Source organism: Otolemur garnettii, unplaced genomic scaffold (assembly GCF_000181295.1).
Source record: "Otolemur garnettii isolate 467f Iridium unplaced genomic scaffold, OtoGar3 scaffold00023, whole genome shotgun sequence".
In the NCBI taxonomy this organism is placed as follows: domain Eukaryota; kingdom Metazoa; phylum Chordata; class Mammalia; order Primates; family Galagidae; genus Otolemur; species Otolemur garnettii.
In genome coordinates this window covers 3756794-3778238 of record NW_003852418.1, presented here as the reverse complement: position 1 = coordinate 3778238, position 21445 = coordinate 3756794, and the positions used below count along the sequence as shown (strand labels likewise).

At 38.7% G+C, this 21445-nt stretch overlaps 1 protein-coding gene across 1 annotated transcript in view; it reads right to left on the bottom strand.

The window, feature by feature from the left end:
• Nucleotides 1–19728, bottom strand: part of TOP1 (DNA topoisomerase I) — a 36006-nt gene extending 16278 nt beyond the window's left edge. Inside the window, exons 1-6 of the mRNA XM_023511909.1 lie at nt 19423–19728; nt 12910–13025; nt 9267–9388; nt 8263–8385; nt 4863–5050; nt 3797–3941 (exon numbers count right to left, since the gene is read on the bottom strand). Coding sequence (XP_023367677.1) covers nt 3797–3941; nt 4863–5050; nt 8263–8385; nt 9267–9380 — 570 coding nt within the window. The 5' untranslated portion in view covers nt 9381–9388; nt 12910–13025; nt 19423–19728. The remainder of the gene's footprint in view (nt 1–3796; nt 3942–4862; nt 5051–8262; nt 8386–9266; nt 9389–12909; nt 13026–19422) is intronic.
• Between the last annotated feature and the right edge of the window lie 1717 nt (nt 19729–21445).

Genomic DNA, 21445 nt, shown 5'->3' with positions numbered 1-21445 from the left:
AAAAAAAAAAAAAAAAAAACACTTCACAATTAAAGGGTTTACAAATAATCAAAAAACACAAGGAAAATGGCTCAGAAAAACTGTCAACAAAACAATAATTAGCACATGAATTCACTTTAGGTAACATTTTATATGACTATCTTACAAAGACTTTAAAATACATGTTTAATACGCAGAAAAAGATAAAATCTACTAAACATGACATGAAATTATAAAACAAATGAAATAAAATCAGATATGAAATAGTAAATGAAATAAATTATAAACTTTAGACTAAATATAATAAAGAATGTGAAAATACAATTTAAAAAGATGGTGTGGAGATTGAGGTGCTCCAATACTCATCTACTAGGACTGTAAGAGAAGTGCGGTGGTAAAATCTATGTTAGAGCTGAGACTTTTCAAGAATAAAAATGTTAGTCCTCAAGCTAAAAGTCCAAGTATCCATACCTACACACAGCATAGTGAAACCACAGCCCATCAAGGGTAAAAACATGTTTTTTATTGAAAAAAAAAAAAAAGATTATGAGTTAGGATGAAAATTACATAAAATTTCAAGGTCAACAAAGGTAGTGTTTGTCACTGCTGGATCTTCACAAGAAAACCCAGAACGTCTGAGATACAAGAAACCCAGAGTACAGAGATTAAATATTTGACTGTGACAACTGTCACAGGGAGAAGGTTAGGGTTTTAATGGATGACTAATTTTAAAAATGAAAAGTAAAACTTAAGCAAAAGAAACATGAGTTGTTTGAGGCTGCAGTGGGCTATGCCTATACCCCTACACTCTAGCCTTGGTGACAAAGCAAGACCTGCCTCTAAAAAACATGTATCTACAAAATACACACACACAACAACAACAAAAGACATGGAGTTCATCACAGTAATCTGAGGGAAACGGTAAACGGTACACAAATGGCTCCATTATGTTTATCGGTATTGTTTGAGTGAAATAAAGTAACTGAGCGTACAGGACGCAGTGTTAAGATGTGACAAAGCCAGATGGGGGCCTGTGTTCATTACTTTATCTATTCTTGGATAACTGAAGTATTTCACTAAAAATAAATCCCCTAAAGCTCGTACCTTTCTTTTTTTTTTCTTATACCTAAAAAGAGAAAGAATGCTTCTCCTGAGGCATCGCAAAGTTAAAAACAATTCAAGGTGCTCTCAAACCTCAACCTCTGAAGATGTCACTGTTCTGATGAATGGGAGACATCCCAGGAGAGGATCGAGAACAAGCTGAAGAAATCATATTTCTCTTTCCCTCAATGGTACCTCTTTTCTAATCCTTTAATGCCTGTTTCTTGGGATCCCATTCCAGTTGACTAAAATCAGGTACTCTTGTCCTGAGTATGAGGTTCTAGACAGGGCTTAATTCTGGGTGACTCCTAGGTGTGCTACCATAATCATTATCCAGAAACCTGCACAAATGCCTGTGTAGAACAGTTATATGGATACTGTCAGGAGTAAAACTGGCTGGCTCTCTGCCCTTGATGTGCCCACTGGCCTGTCTAACAAGGATCTCAACCCTCAGAGAGACTCCCATAATCAACTCTTAGCCTCACCAGTACAAATATCTGGTGTACATGGACCCTGTCTGCCCACTTCCATTTCCATTGCCATCAGATGTCTAAATTACCACCATTTTTTGCCTGAGCACTGAAAACAGCCTCCTATTGGTCTAATTCCTGTTTGCATCCAATTCAGGTCCCATAGACTAGCGGTCAGAATGACCAATTGTATCTGGTGTTATTTCGTAAAACACAGCTCAGTGGCTTCCTTCTGGACTTACAACGTACAAAATTTCAAAAAGGATCTGTAGGATCCAGCTGGTCTTCCTCTCCTGCCTCTTTCTTGTTCATAGTACTTTACTGTGCCGGCCTTCTTTCTGCCCTCAAAACTACTAAGCTCTTTCTTACTTCAGGGATTTCAAATGGCTATTTTTCCTGTTTGAAACACCCATTACCCTATCCTTTCCAGGGATAAAAAACCCATTCATTCTGTAAACCTCATTTTAACTGTTACCTCCTTAGAAAGGCCTTCCCTGAATCCCGGAAGGCAGATCAGGTGTCCTGCTACACTCTCCAACAATACTCGGTGCTTCTCTGCACATTTGTAACTGTTCTATTTATTGGTGTGATTTGTGTGTAATGCCACTCCTTTGTTCAATGTCCTTTAATGATCTAGTCTCTCTTAAGGATGACCGTCCATAATTTAGCAGCAGGATATTACAGGAAAACATGAGGAGAATGAAGACTTAAGAAGTTAAGAATCTAAGAAGATCTAAGTTACAGTTATCACCTATTGGATCTTAGGTAAGCTTGCTTAAATTTATTCATCCATAAAATGGTGGTTATTAGTATGTCTGATATGGTTAGGAGAACCAAATGTCAACTTCCATGAAAATGCTTTTTAATAGTAACACACAGGATCCTGATACTTTGTGCAACTCTCACTACTTTTTGTCACTCTTTTTCATACCCACTACACTTGTGCTGACCACCCCTCTGTCCCTAACGACCCAATTCTTTGTTTGGAATAACTCTTTTAAGACCCAACTGTAAATTAATCTCCTTCATCACACTCTTGATCTGAAAGTGCAGAGAATAACTGCTTATTCGTGTGACACATTTAACTTTTGCCTTTCTGCTAATACACATGAATTCTTACTCAATGCGCTCACCAACCTACAAGTTCTGTGAGGGCTAAAACCACTGTTTCTCCACCTCCAGAGCCACACAACTCCATGCTATTTCAGAAGAGGAATATGTGTTTCTTTAAAGACTTGACATTTGCTCACCATCAGTGTTCTCTTTCTGATGCTATAATTACTACTCTAAATGAGGAAAAGTACATTTTCCAATTGAAGAAAATATATACATGGGTTTGTTTCATTAGACAAGTAGTGACACACAGAATATGCATTTTATTCTTAATAATTCATATGGCCTTTTGAGCTGTGGCTTTTGTATCTTAACAGTTGTTAAGCAACCTATAAACCAGAAATCAAGAAGGTTGTTAAGTCCTGCATGTAAAACATCCACAGTCTATAAAGAACAAAGTCTTTGACTTGTTTTTTGTAAAGCTTACTCTTTTAGGTTGCTGTTCTCATTTCCACAGTATGCTGGAGAAAGTTCATGAGATTGTCAAAAGCAGAGAGTATACAGCAAGCTGGCTAATAAGAATTGATTCCCTCCCATGACAGTTTTCTCCTTTCAGTAACTATACCAATAAATAATAGCACACAAGTATATAACATAGTTTATGACGTGCTTTCACATTTATCATCTCAACCTACTCAAGTGAGCCCTGGGGAAACCAGAAATATGTAAGGCAATACATTTGACAACTTGTCTGGGATTCAAGCAATTACATTTTTTTCTCAAAGCCAAGAAACATGAGGAAAGGGAAGAGAAGATACAGAGGTCTCAGTATACATTTCCATACTCTTCACCCCATTCTGACCAGTGGCCAGGAAGCAGTATGAAGGCAGAGCCTGTGTCTGTCTCGTTTACCAGTGAGATTCTACCACAAACATACCCTGTGCCTGACACATATTGGGATTTCAGTAAATACTTGTGAATTAATAAATGGGTAAGATTTCAATGTGATGCAAAAAACACATACACCTTAGGAAATCACCAGATAATTCTAACCATGAAGTATCTGCCTTTAGTGGGGAGGGTTTTTCATTTATTGAAGTGATTATAGATGCTAAGATGATAGCTAACATTACAACAAAAAGACAGAGATCTTCAGCCCCACTAACCAGTGCAGCCCTTAGCTGTCCTCTTACCTTTATTCGTGAACTGGGGTTGAGCATGATATATTTAATGGAACCTTGGATGTTCTCTGTCCAGGAGACGAGCCAAGTAACCTTATTATCATGCCGGACCTCTTTCCACTTATGTCCTGGAGGAGGAGAAGGAACCTTGGCATCTCTGTGAAAATTAAGCAGGAGGGCAGTGAAAGGAAAAGTGAGGAACAATTTCACTTTTCATGACCCAAAGTGGATATATCTGTTGAGCACGTATTTTCAGGTTTCCTCCTTACCACTCAATAATACAGCAGCCCCGCTTCTTCTGCGGTTTTAGTTACCGAAGGCCAACCATGATTAGAAAATGAGATGAAAAATTCTAGACACATACAATTCGTAAGTTTTAAAGCACACACCCTTCTGAGGAGTGTGGTAAAATCTCTTGCCATCCTATTCAGGCTGTGAAGCATCCCTCTCTGTCCAGCACACACATGCTGCATATACCCTGTGCTAGTCACTTAGTAGCCTATCAGATCAATTGTCACAGTTCAAGTAACCCACTTACTTAAGAAAGGCCTCAAAGTGCTATAGCAGTAAAGAAGCCGTAAATTGCTTCCTCTAAGAGGAAAGGTAAAAGTTCTTGACTCAATAAAGAAAAAAAAGAAATCAAATATCTATACTCAGAACAAATCTTGAATCTGTGAAACTATGAAGGAAAAAAAATCATGCTAGTTTTGCTACTGCACCTCAAAACTGCAAAAGTATGGTCAGTGCTTAGTTAAGATTGAAAAGGCATGAAATATGAAACGTGAGTGGAAGACGAGGACAAAAACATGTTCTGATTACTGGCAATCAAGTTGGGTACTACCCATGGTTTCAGGCATCTACTGGGTGGGAGGAGTTAAGAGGCCTTAATGTATCTCCCATATTTAAGGGATGACTACTATACCTAAAAAACATTTGGAGACCTATACATGGAAAATAATCATGTTGCTCCTTCTCAAACCATACTCTGTTAACTCTGGAAATAGTCCCAACCTCTTACAGCAAAGGAAAAAAGGAAGCCCACTTCACTTTTGGTCCAAAGGATGAGGTATGTGCTCACTTGCTACAGTTGATAATTATATCCTCAGGCATGATTCTTCTCTTCAGCATGCCCATCTTGGGGTGGTTGCCACGGCCACGGAAAAGCCCAGGGGGCTCTATCTTGAAGTTGGCAATCCTCTCTTTGTGGTTATCCATAATACAGAAACCATATTCTTTCAATAATTTTTCATTCTCCTCTTTAATTTTCTGGAAGATAATAAAGAAGTACTCAAAATGGGTTCAAATTGCTATTCTCTAATCATCATTATCTCTTGTGGGAGAACAGGTCATGGTAGAGAAAAGTCTAAAAATCATTAAGAATTCAAATGAAGGAAAATCTCCAGTGGATTTCATAAATACAATAAAATTCCCCAAAATATATCTGCCAGTAAAAGTTAACATCAATTAGATTTGAAACTGATTCTAGTACCTTAAAGCAGCCATCCCCAACCTTTTTGGCCCCAAGGACTGATTTCATGGAAGACACCTCCACCACCACCACTGCTCTGAGGTGGGGGGTGGTAGGGTGGGGTGGTAGGTGGAGCATGAGATAATGACAGTGATGGGGGCAGCTGGCAGCTGTGAATACAGAGGAATCTGCTTAGCTCTCAAGCAACTGATCTCTACTGCTCATCTCTTGTGGTGCACCCTGATTCTTAAGTTTCTTGGAAGACAATTTTTCCACAGATGGGGAGGCAGGGCTGTGGAGCTCTGGACCTGCCCTAGTCCATGCCCAAGGGCTGGGGAGTTCAGTCTTAAATAATTATATTTACAAGTGTTGTTTGGGTGCTTTTATTTTTATTTTTTTTATTGTTGGGGGTTCATTGAGGGTACAGAGAACCATGTTACACTGATTGCATTTGTTAGGTAAAGTCCCTCTTTATAATTGTGTCTCACCTCTAAGAGGTGTGTCACACACTGTGACCTCCCCACCCTCCTCCCTTCCCTCTCCCCATTCCCCCATTCCTTTACCCTCTACCATGTACTAGGTCATCATTGTCCTCATATCAGAATTCAGTACACTGGATTCTTGCTTCTTCATTCTTGTGATGCTTTACTAAGAACAATGTGTTTCGACTCCATCCAGGTTAATACAAAAGATTTAAAGTCTCCATCTTTTTTAGTGACTAAATAGTATTCCATGGTATACATATACTACAGCTTGTTAATCCATTCCTGGATTGGTGGGCACTTAGGTTGTTTCCACAGTTTGGCAACTGTAAATTAAGCTGTGATAAACAGTCTAGTGCAAATGTCCTTATAATAAAATGATTTTTTTCTATTTGGTATATGCCCAGTAATGTGATTGCAGGATCAAATGAAAGGTCTAGTTTGAGTTTTTTGAGGATTCTCCATACTTCCTTCCAAAAAGGTTGTATTAAATATACTTTTAGTATTCATATTGTTTTGATGAGTAATGTCAAAATAGGAGATGAAGAAGTGTCTCTGATAGTTAGGGCCTAATGACAGAATAGCTCTGGAGCCGCTTAGCTGACTAGCACTTCACACGGGGTTTTAAGCCAGACAAATCTGTCATGGATTCTTTTCTAAGTATCTGGATACATACACTCTACAACCTTACTCCAAAAAAGCAGGAGAGAGAGGAGAATTTTGTGCCTCCTTACCTTTACTGACTCAATACTATCTAAGCAATTCAATTTAGCTTAGACTTGCTGTCTTATGGGTGGAAAAAAGACTCAAATTGCTAGCAAAAGGTTTCCTAGGTAGGGGCTCTGACAAAGGGATGTTTATAAAGCCTCTCTATCTTTGGGACACTAGTCTAAAAACAAAGCTCCAAAGTGATCTTTAAAGTTTACAAACAGTCTTATAGTAAATGATATACTAAATGTTACAAATCTGAAATAACAGGATTAACTTCAGACTGAAAAGTCTGATGCAATTATCATTCTTACAGTAACTCATTAATTTTACTTACTGGGACAGAATCTTGCTGTATTCATTCATTCACTCATTCATTTATTTAGACAAGAGTCTTCCTCTAAAGGCCCAACTAGAGTGCAGTGGTGTCATCATTTCTCACTACAACCTCAAACTCCTGGGCTCAAGTGATCCTCCTGCCTCAGCCTCCCTCAAGTGGCTGGGACTACAAGTGTCTACTACCATGCCTATCTAACTTTTCTATTAGTAGAGTTGGGGTCTTATCTTTACTAGGGGCGGGGTGTCTTCAACTCCTGAGCTTCAGCTCAGCCTCCCAGAGTGCTAAGATTATAGGCCTGAGCACTGCACCTCCCCTTTTATTTATTTAAGAGACAGGAGTCGGCTTTATCATCAAGGCTGAGATGCAGTGATGCAATCATAGCTCAGTGCAACCTCCAACTCCTGGGCGCAGGTGATCATCCTGCCTCTGCTTCCCAGGTAGATGGGATACAGGCATCACCATGCCTGGAGTTTTTTGTTTTTTGTTTTTTTTAATTTTTTGTAGAGACAGGGTGTTGCTATGCTGACCAGACTGATCACAAACTCTTGGCCTCTCTCTCCCGAAGTGCTGGGATTACAGGTGTGAACCACCACACCCATCATTAATTTTTACACTAATGGTCAAATAAGTTATATGAACCAATGTTTTATATAGATACAATGGCCTAAATTATGTAAACATGCAAGTCCTTTAAAACACTGAATCTCCAGGGCTTTGATGTGCAGAGAATTCCTTAACTTTTGATTGAAAAAAATGAAATTCCTCCAGTTCAGGGACTGGCAAATTTGTTTTTCTTTTTTTTCCCCCCATGGTGGGTGCGGGAAGGGGAGGGAGAGGGAGAAAGAGAGAGGAGGCAATTTTTTTTTTAAATAGAAAATATTTCACGCTTGCAGTCTCTACTGCAACTATTCTTTTTTGCCACTAATGTATAAAAGAGGACATAGATGGTATGTGGATAAGTAGAGGTGGCTGTGTTCCAATAAAATTTTTTTAGAAAAATAGGAAGTCTATAGAGGAAAATGATATCCCAGCTAGAAAGTAGAAAGATCCTTCAGCAATGAGCATGGCCAGGGCGAAAAGATGGAGATGGAAAGGCATGGGTAGATTCCAGAGTGAAATAGATAAAAGAACAGGCAGGTAAATGGCCAGTATTATCTCACCTGTCTTAAATCCTCATATCCAGTAGTCACTGTGGGACAGATCTGCTCATCTTTAAATATTATATTATAGGAGTTACTGATAAAGTGGAACACCAGAGTTCTTATACTGAGCTGCTGAACAAAGTGCTTATTCACAATTTTCAGTCTAAGTAAAGTCCTTAGGAAAATTTAGACTTTGTTAGGCTGAGAATTCTCAACCTTTAGCATAGAAGGATGTAAAATGACTGAAGTCAATGTTGTGTCACAAAGACCAAGAAGAAAATGAGATGAACTAATCACTATTCCAAAATTCCCCAGAGGTTTAATAAATTCTGTAGTACCAGTTTCTCTTCCTTGTTCATCTGTTTCCGAGCCTCCGACTGGGCTTTGAAATACTGGCTCATCTGGGTAAAATCACATTTGCTTAGGTTGGTGATGATATTCTTCTCTTCATTAGTCATTTCCTAATCAAAAGGAAAAGAAAATAAATAATACAGCAGTAAGTCCCTGGGTTTTAGTGTAGTTATAGTAAAGCACCATTTCTTCAGTCAGTGTCTGAAGAGGTAGCCAATCTACATTAGTGAGTTTGAAAGAAATGCATTAACTTTTATTACTTTGTTTTATTACAAAATACATATTTAATATAAAAATGTTTTAAATGATTTATTATTGTAAAAGATTAATTTGTGTCATTTCTAGGCTTCTTGGCACACTGCCACAAATCCCCAGGCATATATAACAATTACTAGTTTGAGGAACATGAATATATATCATTTAATACTAAGAGAAACATTTCCATACTTATTCTCTCTTAGAATCAGAAACATTACCCGTGCTCTATTCATGTATTACATATGATTTTCAGAGCTAGTTCAACAGGTAACTTCAGTTCTGCCTCTATCCACATCATCCAAACTGAAAATAAAGAGATCTTACAAATCACATAGGCACATATAGTACATGTGGTTTCAAGAGCAGAAAGTTCCTAAAGCGAATGAGCAAGAATCAAGAGGGAATGGGAAGGCGATAAACGTTTCTCTTTGCAACAAAGGGCACTCTTGCAGGGATCAACGCTTCTTTGCTCTACTGAGTTGGCCTAATCTAGTAGCCCCCTTCCTATAGCCATGAGAGCTGACAGAAGAAAGAAATGTTAAGTATTCTTGTTGGATAGAAATGCTATAAAATATAGCAAACAATCAGACAAAAAATATAACCATTAATACAACAAAATTCAAAAAAATCAAATTTTATACTAGGCTTTTTTGGGTAAAATCATAATGTATTACTTAGTATGTGATCAACATATTTTCAAGGCACTAGGATATTAATGCATAGGCCACAATACCTTTCTCCAGTCTTTAAAGAAATTTTTCCTAAATATTTCCTTAGTAGTATATTCATGGTCGAGCATTTTTGCAAAGAATGTAGCTACTTCTTCTGCTTTGGGGCTCAGCTTCATGACTTTACCTAGAGGAAAAAGTGGTTCCAAATAGTGAGATGCAGTATTCATGTTCTAAATATAAATACTGAACACTGGAGACTTCTTTAATAATGGTTTACCTTCCCATGGAACATTAAAGGTCTGGTGACACATAGTAAGAACAACAATAACAAAGACAACATACTGATTTATATCTACTTGTATAAATTCTCCTTCTCTTTAGCAGATATTTACCTGGGTCATTCTCTGGAGACTATGCCAGTTAATTGTTCCCAGGTGCCTGCTCAGGACAGGGATGACCTGGGGGAGGCCCAGTCACTCTTCCTTTTCCTTTCAGCAAGCAGGGTCCTTTACACCTCTTCAATGGTTTTTAAAAATCAAATCCTCAGGGGGACTCCTGCCACTGCTAAGCTAAGCAGCCTCTGTTCAAGAAGGGGAGGAAGGGATAGGGCAGGGAGTGGAAGAAAGGAATTGTGGGGAAAAGAAATAGGCATCTTTCTTCTTCAAAGTTAGGTGGGTGGAATAGAATAAAAATATATATCCATAGCAGGTAAGCCCAGATTCCCACACAAAAAGTCTAACTAAGACCTTCCTCTAGACCCTTGCTACTCAAAATGTGGTCCACATACCAGCAGCACTGGCATCACATGGGCGTTTGTTAGAAACGCAGAACCCCAGGCCCCACCCTAGACCTACTGAATCAGAAATTGCATTTTAACGAAAGTCACAAGCACATTAGAGTTTGCAATGCACTGCTCCAGGACAGATACTATGAGGCTGCCTCTTTCAGGGAAACCAGATACATCCATAGCACAAAGGGTGGGGTTGCATTATGCAAGTGTTTCTGTAAAAGCTGTTCTAACGGAACCCTGATGTTTCACAATGAAATGGTAAAGAAAATCTGAATATGGCCTAAGGGTTTTGTGTACCTGAATTAGTTAATAAACCAACAAAAGAAAAGTACTTGGGAATTTAATTTACTTTTCAAATAGAGTACTTTTAACAATACTCTTAGGGCTAATTTCCATTTTTTCTTGAAAAGCCAACTTTACAACACCATCTGGAACTAATCTATGCCATAATAACAGCATTTGGCTATACTTAAAATGAGGCTAAATGTAAGTCCACTGGCTTACTATTACGTAGGTATTAATTCACCAAGGAGTCCACATTCATTATAGAAAACTAAAGCTTAACCAGAAGTCCATTCATTTCAAAATTCAGAAGACATCTCATCTCATGATAGTTGGGAAGTCATCCCAGGTTGTAGGGACAAAATTGAAATGGTCACAGTAGACAGAACTTCCTTGGAAGTAATTAACTTGAAGGGCCAACAGGTGGCGCAGCTTCTCCCTCTTATACTCAACTCCCACATCCCCAACCAAGCTTCTGCTTTGAAAGGAAGACACTTTGGGGAGGACAAACTGGATTTAAAAATATCCTGCTCTTCTTCAGAACTCCCCACTCAGGTCTAAACTAGAGTTGCCAATGAAACTGTAACATGCTTCTAAAATAAAACACTAAGTCACCAGGAATAAAAAAAATAATGAGATAAAATAAATGGCAAAAAAAAAAAAAATGTAAACTGTTCTTGGGTATGTTTGTTATAGACAAAATACTAACAGTACTATGAATAAAACTGAGACTCTTTTGGCACTTTATGAATTCTGTCCCAATAGAGGAAGCAATTGTGACTCCTCCTCTTTCAGATGAGCTGTCAAAAGATACAGTGACAGCTCCCTGCAGCAGAGTAGTGGGAAGATGACTTGAAGGTTCCTGCCAACAGTAACACTCTGTGGAAAAGGTTGAGCTCCAGGAAAAGGAAAACTGCTGAGTCAAAGCTGAAAACTGAAAGTTCTTAGCAGAGGCAACAATTCACTGCTTCAGCCAGCCCAGGCCCACCTCCTGGCAGGTTCTAAAGGAGTCTGAATTCTCCCTAGAGAGTAGGCAGCAATTACAGTATAAGTCAAATGCCATTTCTTGACTTACTACAGAGTGGGAGTTTATACAATCAAGAAGAAACCCCAGAGGGAAGACCAACTGAGAAAATGCTAGAGCCTTGAAGCCTGAGCTCCTATAAAGGGGGGCCAAATGAGGAGAAGGGACGGTGATGACTGGTAGACTAGTCCAGGCCTGTTTCCCATCTTGAAAAGTAAGAGAAACTGTGAGTCTAGGAGATCTACCTTTCCTTCCAATCACACTGAATCTCAAAGTGAAGCTTTACCAGCAGAGCTTTCTAAAGCTAACAGTGAGCCCATGGCTGTAGAGTATTTGTACTTTTAAGATGTCCCTCTTCCAGTCCCAGGCCCTTTCTCATCACTGGGAGTTTTAACTTTGAGTCATACTTAAGAGGCTCCAGGAATGACCCAGTGTAGGGGCTGAAAGAACTCTTAGGCTCTCTGGTCAACACAGGTCAAAATGTTTATGCAATACAAGTATTTGCCATTGAGACTATGGGATACTGCTAACTCCCCCATATAAGGGACTAACCCAGGAATTAAGTTGGGTCTTGATGTCTGAACCAAAGCACAGTCAATAAATATGTAGTTTAAAAAAACAAATTTCATCTTATCAAGATTGACACTTTCCTCACTTGCAGACCAAACCCTTCGGTATAAACTACTACCTAGACCTAGCATTGGTGGCCCTGAGGCTATTGCTGGTGGGCAGAGATATATCAGAACTCCTGAGTGTTCAGCAGTGAAGCCTTTTAGTAGTTCTCTGCCCAGTGTTTCTAAAGTTTGGTTAGCAAACCACTTGGTTCAGAAATACCCAATCCTATTACTCCACTAATTCTTAAATGGGCTCAGATCCACCCTGGTGAATCATAAGCACCCAGGGCTTAAGGAACAATGCTCTAGCCATTTCTGGATAAAACTCCTGGAACAAGGGAAAATCAGCTGAGCATCACCATCTACACAGTGCTACAATGCCAACAGAAGGCATGTCAAAAGCTACCCTCAAATTTTTCAACCCAAGGAAAGAAATACCAACGACAGTGAACAGTTCTGAGGTTCTAAGAGGGCATTTCTTTAAAGCAGCTCATCAGACATGACTGCACAAGTATCAAAGGCACACACTGTTATGTTATGTAGAGCGAGTAATGGACACCTGCCAGCCCTATCTAGAGGCTGGTGGCAGACTAAATACTAGTAATATTTCTAGCGATGAGCAGCTTGTTAGTTTGTGTTATATTACTAAAATGAAATACTACCATTCTAATGAGTAACTCTTGCAAAAAGTAGCTCCCTAGAAATGAAGTTCACACATTATGGACCATGTGATGAGAGCCGTGTAGATGGACCTCCTTTGGACTGGGTAGATGACACACTAATAGGCCCTTTTTTATGGCACTTTATCAGCCAAAAAATGGGCCTTTGAGAGTTAAGTAAACACTTGATATCCCTTCCTCAAAAGCACACAATGACAATGAAACAAAATGAAATAAAAAGGATTATCCACCATAGGATCCTTCCTCATTTTCTATCCCTAAATAGAAGCAGACTCTTTTCTTGGCCAAGATTCAGAAAACCTTGAAATAACTCACCATCATAGTAAAACTTGACACTCTCTGGAAGAGGCTCATATGGTGGAGCAAATACGGGACCTTTATGCTCTAGGAATTTCCACTTGATGCCTTCAGGATAGCGCTCTTCTTCCCACCTTTAAAAGACAAGGCACAGCCTCATTTAGTGATCACCTTGCCTAATACAGAGATCATCGCCAATAAATGCCAAAATATCTATCTACTCAATTAATTAGTATTCTGGAATGACTTCTCGGCCCTACTTCAAGACCTGGATCAAAAGGACCAGTGTGCTCCACTTTAAACAAGCCAACACTCACAAGAAAGATGGAATACTCTAGCAAACAGAGGAAAATGTATTTCAACAGTTCAGTTCAAAGATACTGGATGTAAGAGATCAACACTAAAGGAGCTCAGCAACAAGTGAGAAATGTAAAAAAAAAAAAAAAAAAAAATGGAAACAGGTGTCTTGCCACAATGCTATAACAGCATCATACCACAAAGGTGTACATTAACAGTATTTGTGTTGTTGACATGTAGGAAAAGGCCTCCTGAGAATGGAGATGTCAGATGAAGGTACAGAGGAAAACAATCCTACGAGAAAGCACATAACAGAACAAGACAACCGGGAAATAACAGTTCAACTGGGGGATAATGATTTAAGGTACTTATGGGTTAACCGGGTTGTGCCAGCAGACACTGATAAGTGGATCTAAAACTCAGGGGAAACAACTTTTTAAAAAAGCATTCTATTTTTAAAATGGCCAAACAGACGAAACCAATGAGAAACACATCCTCACCACCTCTATATTCAACAATTGTTAATATTTTACTAAATTCTTGGTTTTGGCTGAACCATTTCAAAGTTAATTGCAATTTAGATACTTCACCACTAAATATTTCAGCAAGCATTTCTATAAAAATATTCCCTTATATAAGTGTAATAAATACTTTTATCACACCTAATAAAATTACTAATTCTCTAGTACCATTCTAATACTCCATCCATTATTAAGAATTTCCCAGTATATCTAAAATGTATTTAGTAGACCAGGATCTAATTAAGGATTACATACTCCAACTGGTTGATAGGTCTCAAGTCTCTCTCTGGAATAGACAGACATTCTTACCACCCTCACATTCACTTTCCAAGACCAATATTTTAAAGTTCAGAAACATCAAATAAAAATTATTATCAAACAAAATTGTAACAAAAGCATTGCTATAAAACCAAGGTCAACATAATATGGTTAAATGATTTTCAACAAGGGACACTTAAGACCATTCAACAGGCAAATAGGCAAACAGTCAAAGGTGTAAAGAACACAAATATCCATCAGTATTTTCAACAATGGTGACGGCTAAAAGATAAAATTGGGCCCTTATCTTATACTGTATATAAAAATTAATCCAAACAGACTAAAGACCTAACTGTAAGAGCAAATATACAAAACTCTTAAAAGAAAACATAGGGGAAAGCTTCATGACATTGGATTTAGCAATTGAGCAATGATTTCTTGAATATGATACCAAAAACACAGGCAACAAAAAGAAAAAAAAAAAACAACTGGAAGACACCAAAGTTAAAAAAACTTTTGTGCAAATGAAACATAAAGAAAACTGAAAGGCAACCCATGGAATAGAAGAAAATATCTGCAAATTATACACCTGGTAAGGGGTTATAACATATCCAGAATATAGCAAGAGCTTCTGAGACTCAACAACAGAACAAACAACCCACTTAAAAAATGGACAAAAAACCTGACTAGACACTTTATACAAATGGCCAATAAGCACCTAAAAAGATCATCATCACTAATCATTAGGAAAATACAAATCAAAACCACTATGATCAAAAACACTCACTCATATCAGGATGGCAGTAAAACAAAAGATACCCAGTGTGCTGGTGAGGATGTGGAGGAGCCAGCACCCTTGTGTGGTCCTAGTGGGAACGTACAATGGTACAGCCACTGTGGACACTGACACTAAGGCTGTTCCCCACCAAGTCAAATACAGAATCATCCTATGACGAAGCAACCCTATTCCCACGTATACACACGATATTCTGACAAATACTTATACATGAATGTTCACAGCAGCTCTATTCTCAACAGCCAAAGGTGGAAATAACCCATCCACCAACAGATGAAAGGATAAATCCAATATGCTCTATATAATGAAATATTATTTAGCCTTAAACAGGAAAGAAATTCTGATACAGGCCATATCACATATGAACCCTGAGAATATTTTGTTAAGTGAAATAAGTCAGTCATATAAATCCTACATGATTCTACTTCCATGATGTACTTATAGTTGTCAAATTCATAGACAGGGGAGCGGGGGGGTGGGGTGGGTGAAGTGTTGTTTAATGGGTCTAGAGCAGGCGTCCTCAAACTAAAGCCCGTGGGCCACATGCAGCCCGCTGGGTGTTTTTGCCACCGCTGCCTGTCCTGCTTAGCAGCCAACTTGTCCCAGGGCTCACAGTCCGGCCCTCCAACAGTCTGAGGGACAGTGAACTGGCCCCCTGTTTAAAAAGTTTGAGGACCCCTGGTATAGAGTTTAAGTGTTGTAAGATGCAATCAACTGATGATGATTACCTAATAACATACACTCAATTGAACTATTTACTTAAAAGTGGTTTAGATGGTAAATTTTGTGTCATATGTATTTTATCACAATTAAAATAAAAAAAAAAAAAAAGTTGGGCAGTGCCTATGGCTCGAGGATTAGGGCACCAGCCCCATATATTGGTGGTGGCGGGTTCAAACCTGGCCCTGGCCAAAAACTGCAAAAAAAAAAAAAACCCAAATAATAATAAATACATGCTGGAAAAAAAAAAAGATTTAATATAATCTTAGACTTAGAAGGAGCATTAAAGATCCTCTCTCAACAACCTACCCCTTTACAGGTAAGAAAGTGGGCAGGAGCTCCCAACTAGCTGTTAACATGAAAAGGCCTGGATGCAGGAACCCACCCAATCCTGAGGCCTATTTACTCTCCAAATCAGAGAAAACACACATGTGTATACATGTATGTATGACAGTGTTTGCAAGACATCTGTCTGTGGGAGTCATAGATTAATTGTAAGGGAACTGAGAACACCTTTATTTCCCCTTATCTGGGACTTCTCACCCTTCTTCTCATCAACTCCAATGTTTTTAAACTAAGATTCCAAACTGTTATTACAATTCTTATTTCAACATGTATATCTTGAGGGCTCAAAGCAACTTCTTCACTGTTTAAGCTAGAACATATCTTCCAATAAACTGATATTAACCAATTGAATTAATGTATGAATTAAAACAGCACTGGCATTTAGGCCCCCCATTAATGCTAACCTTCTCCCTCAAAATTTACTAATAAAATCAATACTTAGACATCAAAATTTCTCTTTGGAGGCCTGACTTATTTCTTACAACATTATAATCCTAACTCATTCCAACATTTTATTATGTGACTCAAAACTCCACTTAAAGTCACACCTGTAACAGTAATAACTCCCCAGTTTCTAAAGTCTTTGTGAAGAATAATCTATTTAGAATTAATATGTTCCAACAGGTCAGCCCTAACACAAAAGCATACTTAACCCAACACAGTGCTAAAACACAGTGAAGTTACAATGAGCAACTAAAAATTGAGATATCTGGATAAATAGGTTTTCATGAATAAGCCTGAGCCTACTGCCACCACTCGTAACACCTGCTCCTATGGGGAAAATGTGATATATGAAAGAAACCAGAGGGACCAGTTTCCTGTCCCCACAATTACCAAAGAAAGGGAGAAAAGGACCAGAGTCTAAGTTGTCTTTGCAGGTAGGGGCTCAGGATGAACATGTCTGCAGACTATGGGAGGGAGGCAAAAGATCTGTATGTTTGCTAAACTGGTAATATGTATGATTCTTTTTTAGTGGGATGGTTAAATAAAATTATCTGCCATTTAAGTTCCCTAACTAGGCCATCAGTGGCAGTCACTGAGGACTGGACCACTGATCCCAGAGTACAAAAGGCAACAGTTAACTCCTGGCCATCAGTTAAGAGGCTGCTCATTCCTTAATTCCTATTTTCCATTTCTAAAAACTTACAATGCACCATCAATCATTGTGCTTGAAAAAAATGTAAGTCTAACAATCAGGCTTGAAAGAAGCATGCACTATGAGCTGTAGCAAAGACTGCTCATCCCCAAACAAACCATCCTGAAGGCAGCCAGGTGCCCTTTATATCAGAGTAAACAAAGAACTCCAAAGTCATGGTCTCTCAAGAATGTGTGGTGACACTGGTAAGGTTTTCAACCACGAAAGCAAAATTAGGCTAATAGACCCGGCAAGGACATCTGATCCCCCCCCACACAACTAGGGTATAAATGTGCCTTGGCCTAACAAAAGCCAACACTCCAAAGAGGGGAGACAGCAGGGAGCTCCCAATGACAAGGAAATGGATTTGTTTATTTAGTAAACACTTTTTTTTTTTTTTTTTTTGAGATAGAGTGTCACTATGCCTAAGACTCCCAAGTAGCTGGGACTACAGGTCCCTGCCAGAATGCCAGGCTATTTTTTGTTGTAGTTGTCATTGTTGTTTAGCAGGCCCAGGTTGGTTTCAAACCCGCCAGCCTCTGTATGTGGCTGCCACCATCACCACTGCTGCTACGAATGCCAAGCCTTAATAAGCATTTTTTTTTTTTTGAGCACCCACCATGAACCCTGAGAGACCTAACAGGTTGAAAATTTTCTAACTCACCATTCTCTTGACTCTCAATAAACCCCTAACTTATACTTTATTTAAAATAAATAAATCATTTCATTGCAAATCATAAAACTCTTTCAATACTTTATGAACAAATTTTGGGAAAGATGACTGAAAACAGTTGATTAGGTCCAAAGAAAAAAATAAAAACAAGGAAAATAAACTATGTATTCTTTTGTTTTATGACTCTGACTTTGGGAAGGTCCAGGGTTGCAGGACCCTGTCATCTTCCTTTTGTATCTTTCCCTTTTAACCCCATGAAGTCGCACCAACATGTCAATCACAAAGCTGTCACTTGCAGGCGTATTTCTCCCACCTCCCTCGTCACTGCTCTTCCTCCTTTTTTCAGAGGTGCTGGAGATAGGAGATACCCATGTTTTTAATTATAAAAGTCATAAAATGAAAGCATGCAAATGGCCCTGGAAGGCACCACGCCAAATCAACAGTGGCTACCCCTAGGTTGGGAAGGTAAATGGGAATGGGAGGAAAAAGAGGGGTAAGGGGGATTTCCTCTTGATCATTTAATTTTTTTCATGAAAAAATTTTAGAAAATTTTAACTCAAGTATTTAAAAAAATCATGTTTATTTTCAGAGTTCTAAACATCAAAAGGAGAAAATAAAAGTTCTGCATTGAAACATGTTTCTCAAAAGTAGGAACTTCTGTTTTGGCTAAACTGTCCTTTATAGAGACCATCTGAATCCTCATGCCCACAAGGAAGGAGAGAGTGCCTGTCCTCTCACAGTCATGACCCAAGATATTTTCACTCCCTACTCTTTCTCCAATCTGAGACATTGAACATTATCATTTGTTATTTTTCTTTGCATCTTTGATTACTTGTGAGGTCCACCACGTTTTAGATGTTTATTAACAATTTATCATCTTTAATAAACTGCCTGTTCCTTACTTTTCAATTAGACTGCTCCTTTTTTTTTTTTAACGGATTTTTTCCCTATTAGGCCCTTTGTACTGGAAATATAGCATGCCTTAGGATTTTTTTTTTTAAAGACAGGGTTTTACTCTGTCACCCCAGGCTGGAGAATGGTGGTATGATCATAGCTCACTATAGCCTCAAACTCCAAGGCTTAAATGATCCTCCTCTTTCAGCCTCTTGAGTAGCTGGGACTAGGGATATGCATCAATCATGCCTCATTTTTAAATTTTCTGGAGCTAGGGTCTTGCTGTATTGCCCAGGCTGACCTCAAACTGTTGGGGTGATCCCCTCATCTTGACTTCCCAAAGTGCTTGCATGATCCACTGTACTCAGCCAGGGCTTTTTTTTTAATGGCATGAAGTTATCTGTTTGATATATAGAAAATTACAATTTTGATGTGTCTAATTTATAAATCCTTTATTTATGGGTCTAGTTATATCTTGCCTCGAAACATCTTCACTATTTTACGATGACAAAAATATCTACCAAGGTTTTCTTGTGGAGGTTTCTCCTGCTATTATTTTAACAAAGAGGCAGTCTTTCCAATATGAGTTATTAAATAATCCATCTTCTTCCTAGAATCTTAAATGCACTTTCTCCACATGCTAAATCCCCACCTCTCTATATAGGTCTGATTCTATAGTCCAATCTTTGGAGTCTAGTTTTCAAACTAGATTTAGAGCTAGTTAATGATTTTACTAGGACCTGGAAAACTTAACTTCAGAATGTTACTCTGGGAAGAATCTTTAAAGTACCTTCCCCAAATATTAGGCTATTCATTTTAATAACTCAATTCTCATGGTTAATTAGGTTCACAATACAAGAGGTGACATTTTGATCCAGTGCTGAGATGTTACCATTTCCATTTCTGCTCCTCTTCTTTCTTCGGCTTCTTTTTCTTGTTATCTGGCTCAGGAACTTTTTTATCTTTATCTTTATTCTTGGGTTTTTTCAATTTACCATCCTACAAAGAAACATCATAAGAAAATACTTAAATAAGGATGAGTCACACTTCATGGCCATAGTCAGTCTGGGGGGGTTGTTAGAGAGAAAAACTGTAATTATAGAGTATTAGAACTGGAGAGGATCTCAGGTCCAATCTTCTGATTTGATCAATGGATAAAAATTCAGTGATACAGCTTGGCACCTGTAGCTCAGCGGCTAGGATGCCAGCCACATACACTGGGGCTGGGGGTTCAAACCCAGCCCGGGCCTGCCAAACGACAACTGCAACCAAAAATAGCCGGGTGTTGTGGTGGGCGTCTATAGTCCCAACTACTTGGGAAGCTGAGGCAAGAGACTCGCTTAAGCCCTAGAGTTTGAGGTTGCTGTGAGCTGTTACACCATGGCACGCTATCCAGGGTGACATAGGGAGACTCTGTCTCAAACACACACACACACACACACACACACACACACACACGAGTAAAAAGAAAAACACTTATCCTATAGGGGAAGAGCCTGGCAAACTGTTTTATAGCGGCATTTCTTTTTCTTTGTCCTACCTATTCAACACATTTTATATAGCAATGAAAGGTAGTTTTTACCATCTCAAAATCGATTACAGAACGGCAAGACTGGTAAGCACTAGAAGGACAAAATGGTTTGACCTCTTCCAGTTACAATGGAGATAACTTTGAAACAGGGGTTCTGTCACTTGATTAAGGTCATACAGCTACTATTAACTACAAAGAGAACCTAAATGTACGAGTAAAAAAACCATGTGATTCAGAGGAATGACTGAAAAAACATTCTAGATCTCATGAAAGGATGGCAATTAAGATCAGGAAAAAAAAACACAAGGTCTATAAGCAAATGACTTTTAGGGTGGAGGGAAAGGGAAAATGTATAGTATCACCCATACTTTAGAATAGCCATGGAGAATATAAATGTGTATGTATGTTTGTGAAGATAAGGTACTTAAAGGATCACATCAATTCAGGTAATGTTTACTATTTAGGCTGAAATACACCACAGGAAAGGGAAATGTTTTTTAGTTAAGACATTCTCTGAACAGCTTCTGAGCAGAGATACAGATGGCCCCATAAAGATACTACTGGCTATATCGTATGTTTTGAAGCCTCAAATTGGGATAATGTGTCTCTGATAGGGTTCAGAACTATTCCCAGAAATGGCGGGGGGAAAAATCGTTGGTGAGTGAGGTTTAATGATGGATTCTGCCATCTGGGGTCCCTGCCACAACGACACTGTTTCACGGAGTCTTTCAGCCAGCCTTTTTTCCCCCCCTGTAAGGGAAGGGCTGCTAAGTAGAATGGTAAAACTATGAAGTCAACCATTCATTTTTTCCCCAGAGGTTTAACAAACTCAGAAAAAAGGTATTATTTTGCATAAGTGCAACGTAAACATAAAAATAAGAGAACACAGAGAGAGCTCCTGTTTGGCAATTCTCTATTGACCAGCCTGTACTGACGACATGCAAGTGGAGCGGCTGGCCAGCATCATCACCGCTCAACATTTCACTCTCAAGTTTTTGAATTAGCCTTCGTTAACAAACTTTTGCCAAGAATAGACCAGTAGTTGGAAAGGCTATCTTTTTCTAAATTCAGGACATTGATCATCTCTCTATGGTTAACTTAAGTCATTAATATATGATTTCATTAAAGACCTTTCTTCTCCCTCCTTGTGAAGTTCTCAGTATCAGCAAGTCCCAGAAGGCAGAATGCTGTGGTAGCTGGTATAGTGATTCTGGAATCAGACTGCATGGGACAAATTCTGGCCTTAACACTTAGTTATTATGTGGTCTCAGGCAAATGACTTGACCTCTCTATAGTTTCTGCTTCAGCAAAATAGAGATAATAGTAGTGGTATTAGTCTCTTAGGGTTGTTGTAAGGATTAAATGAAATGGCACATATATAAAG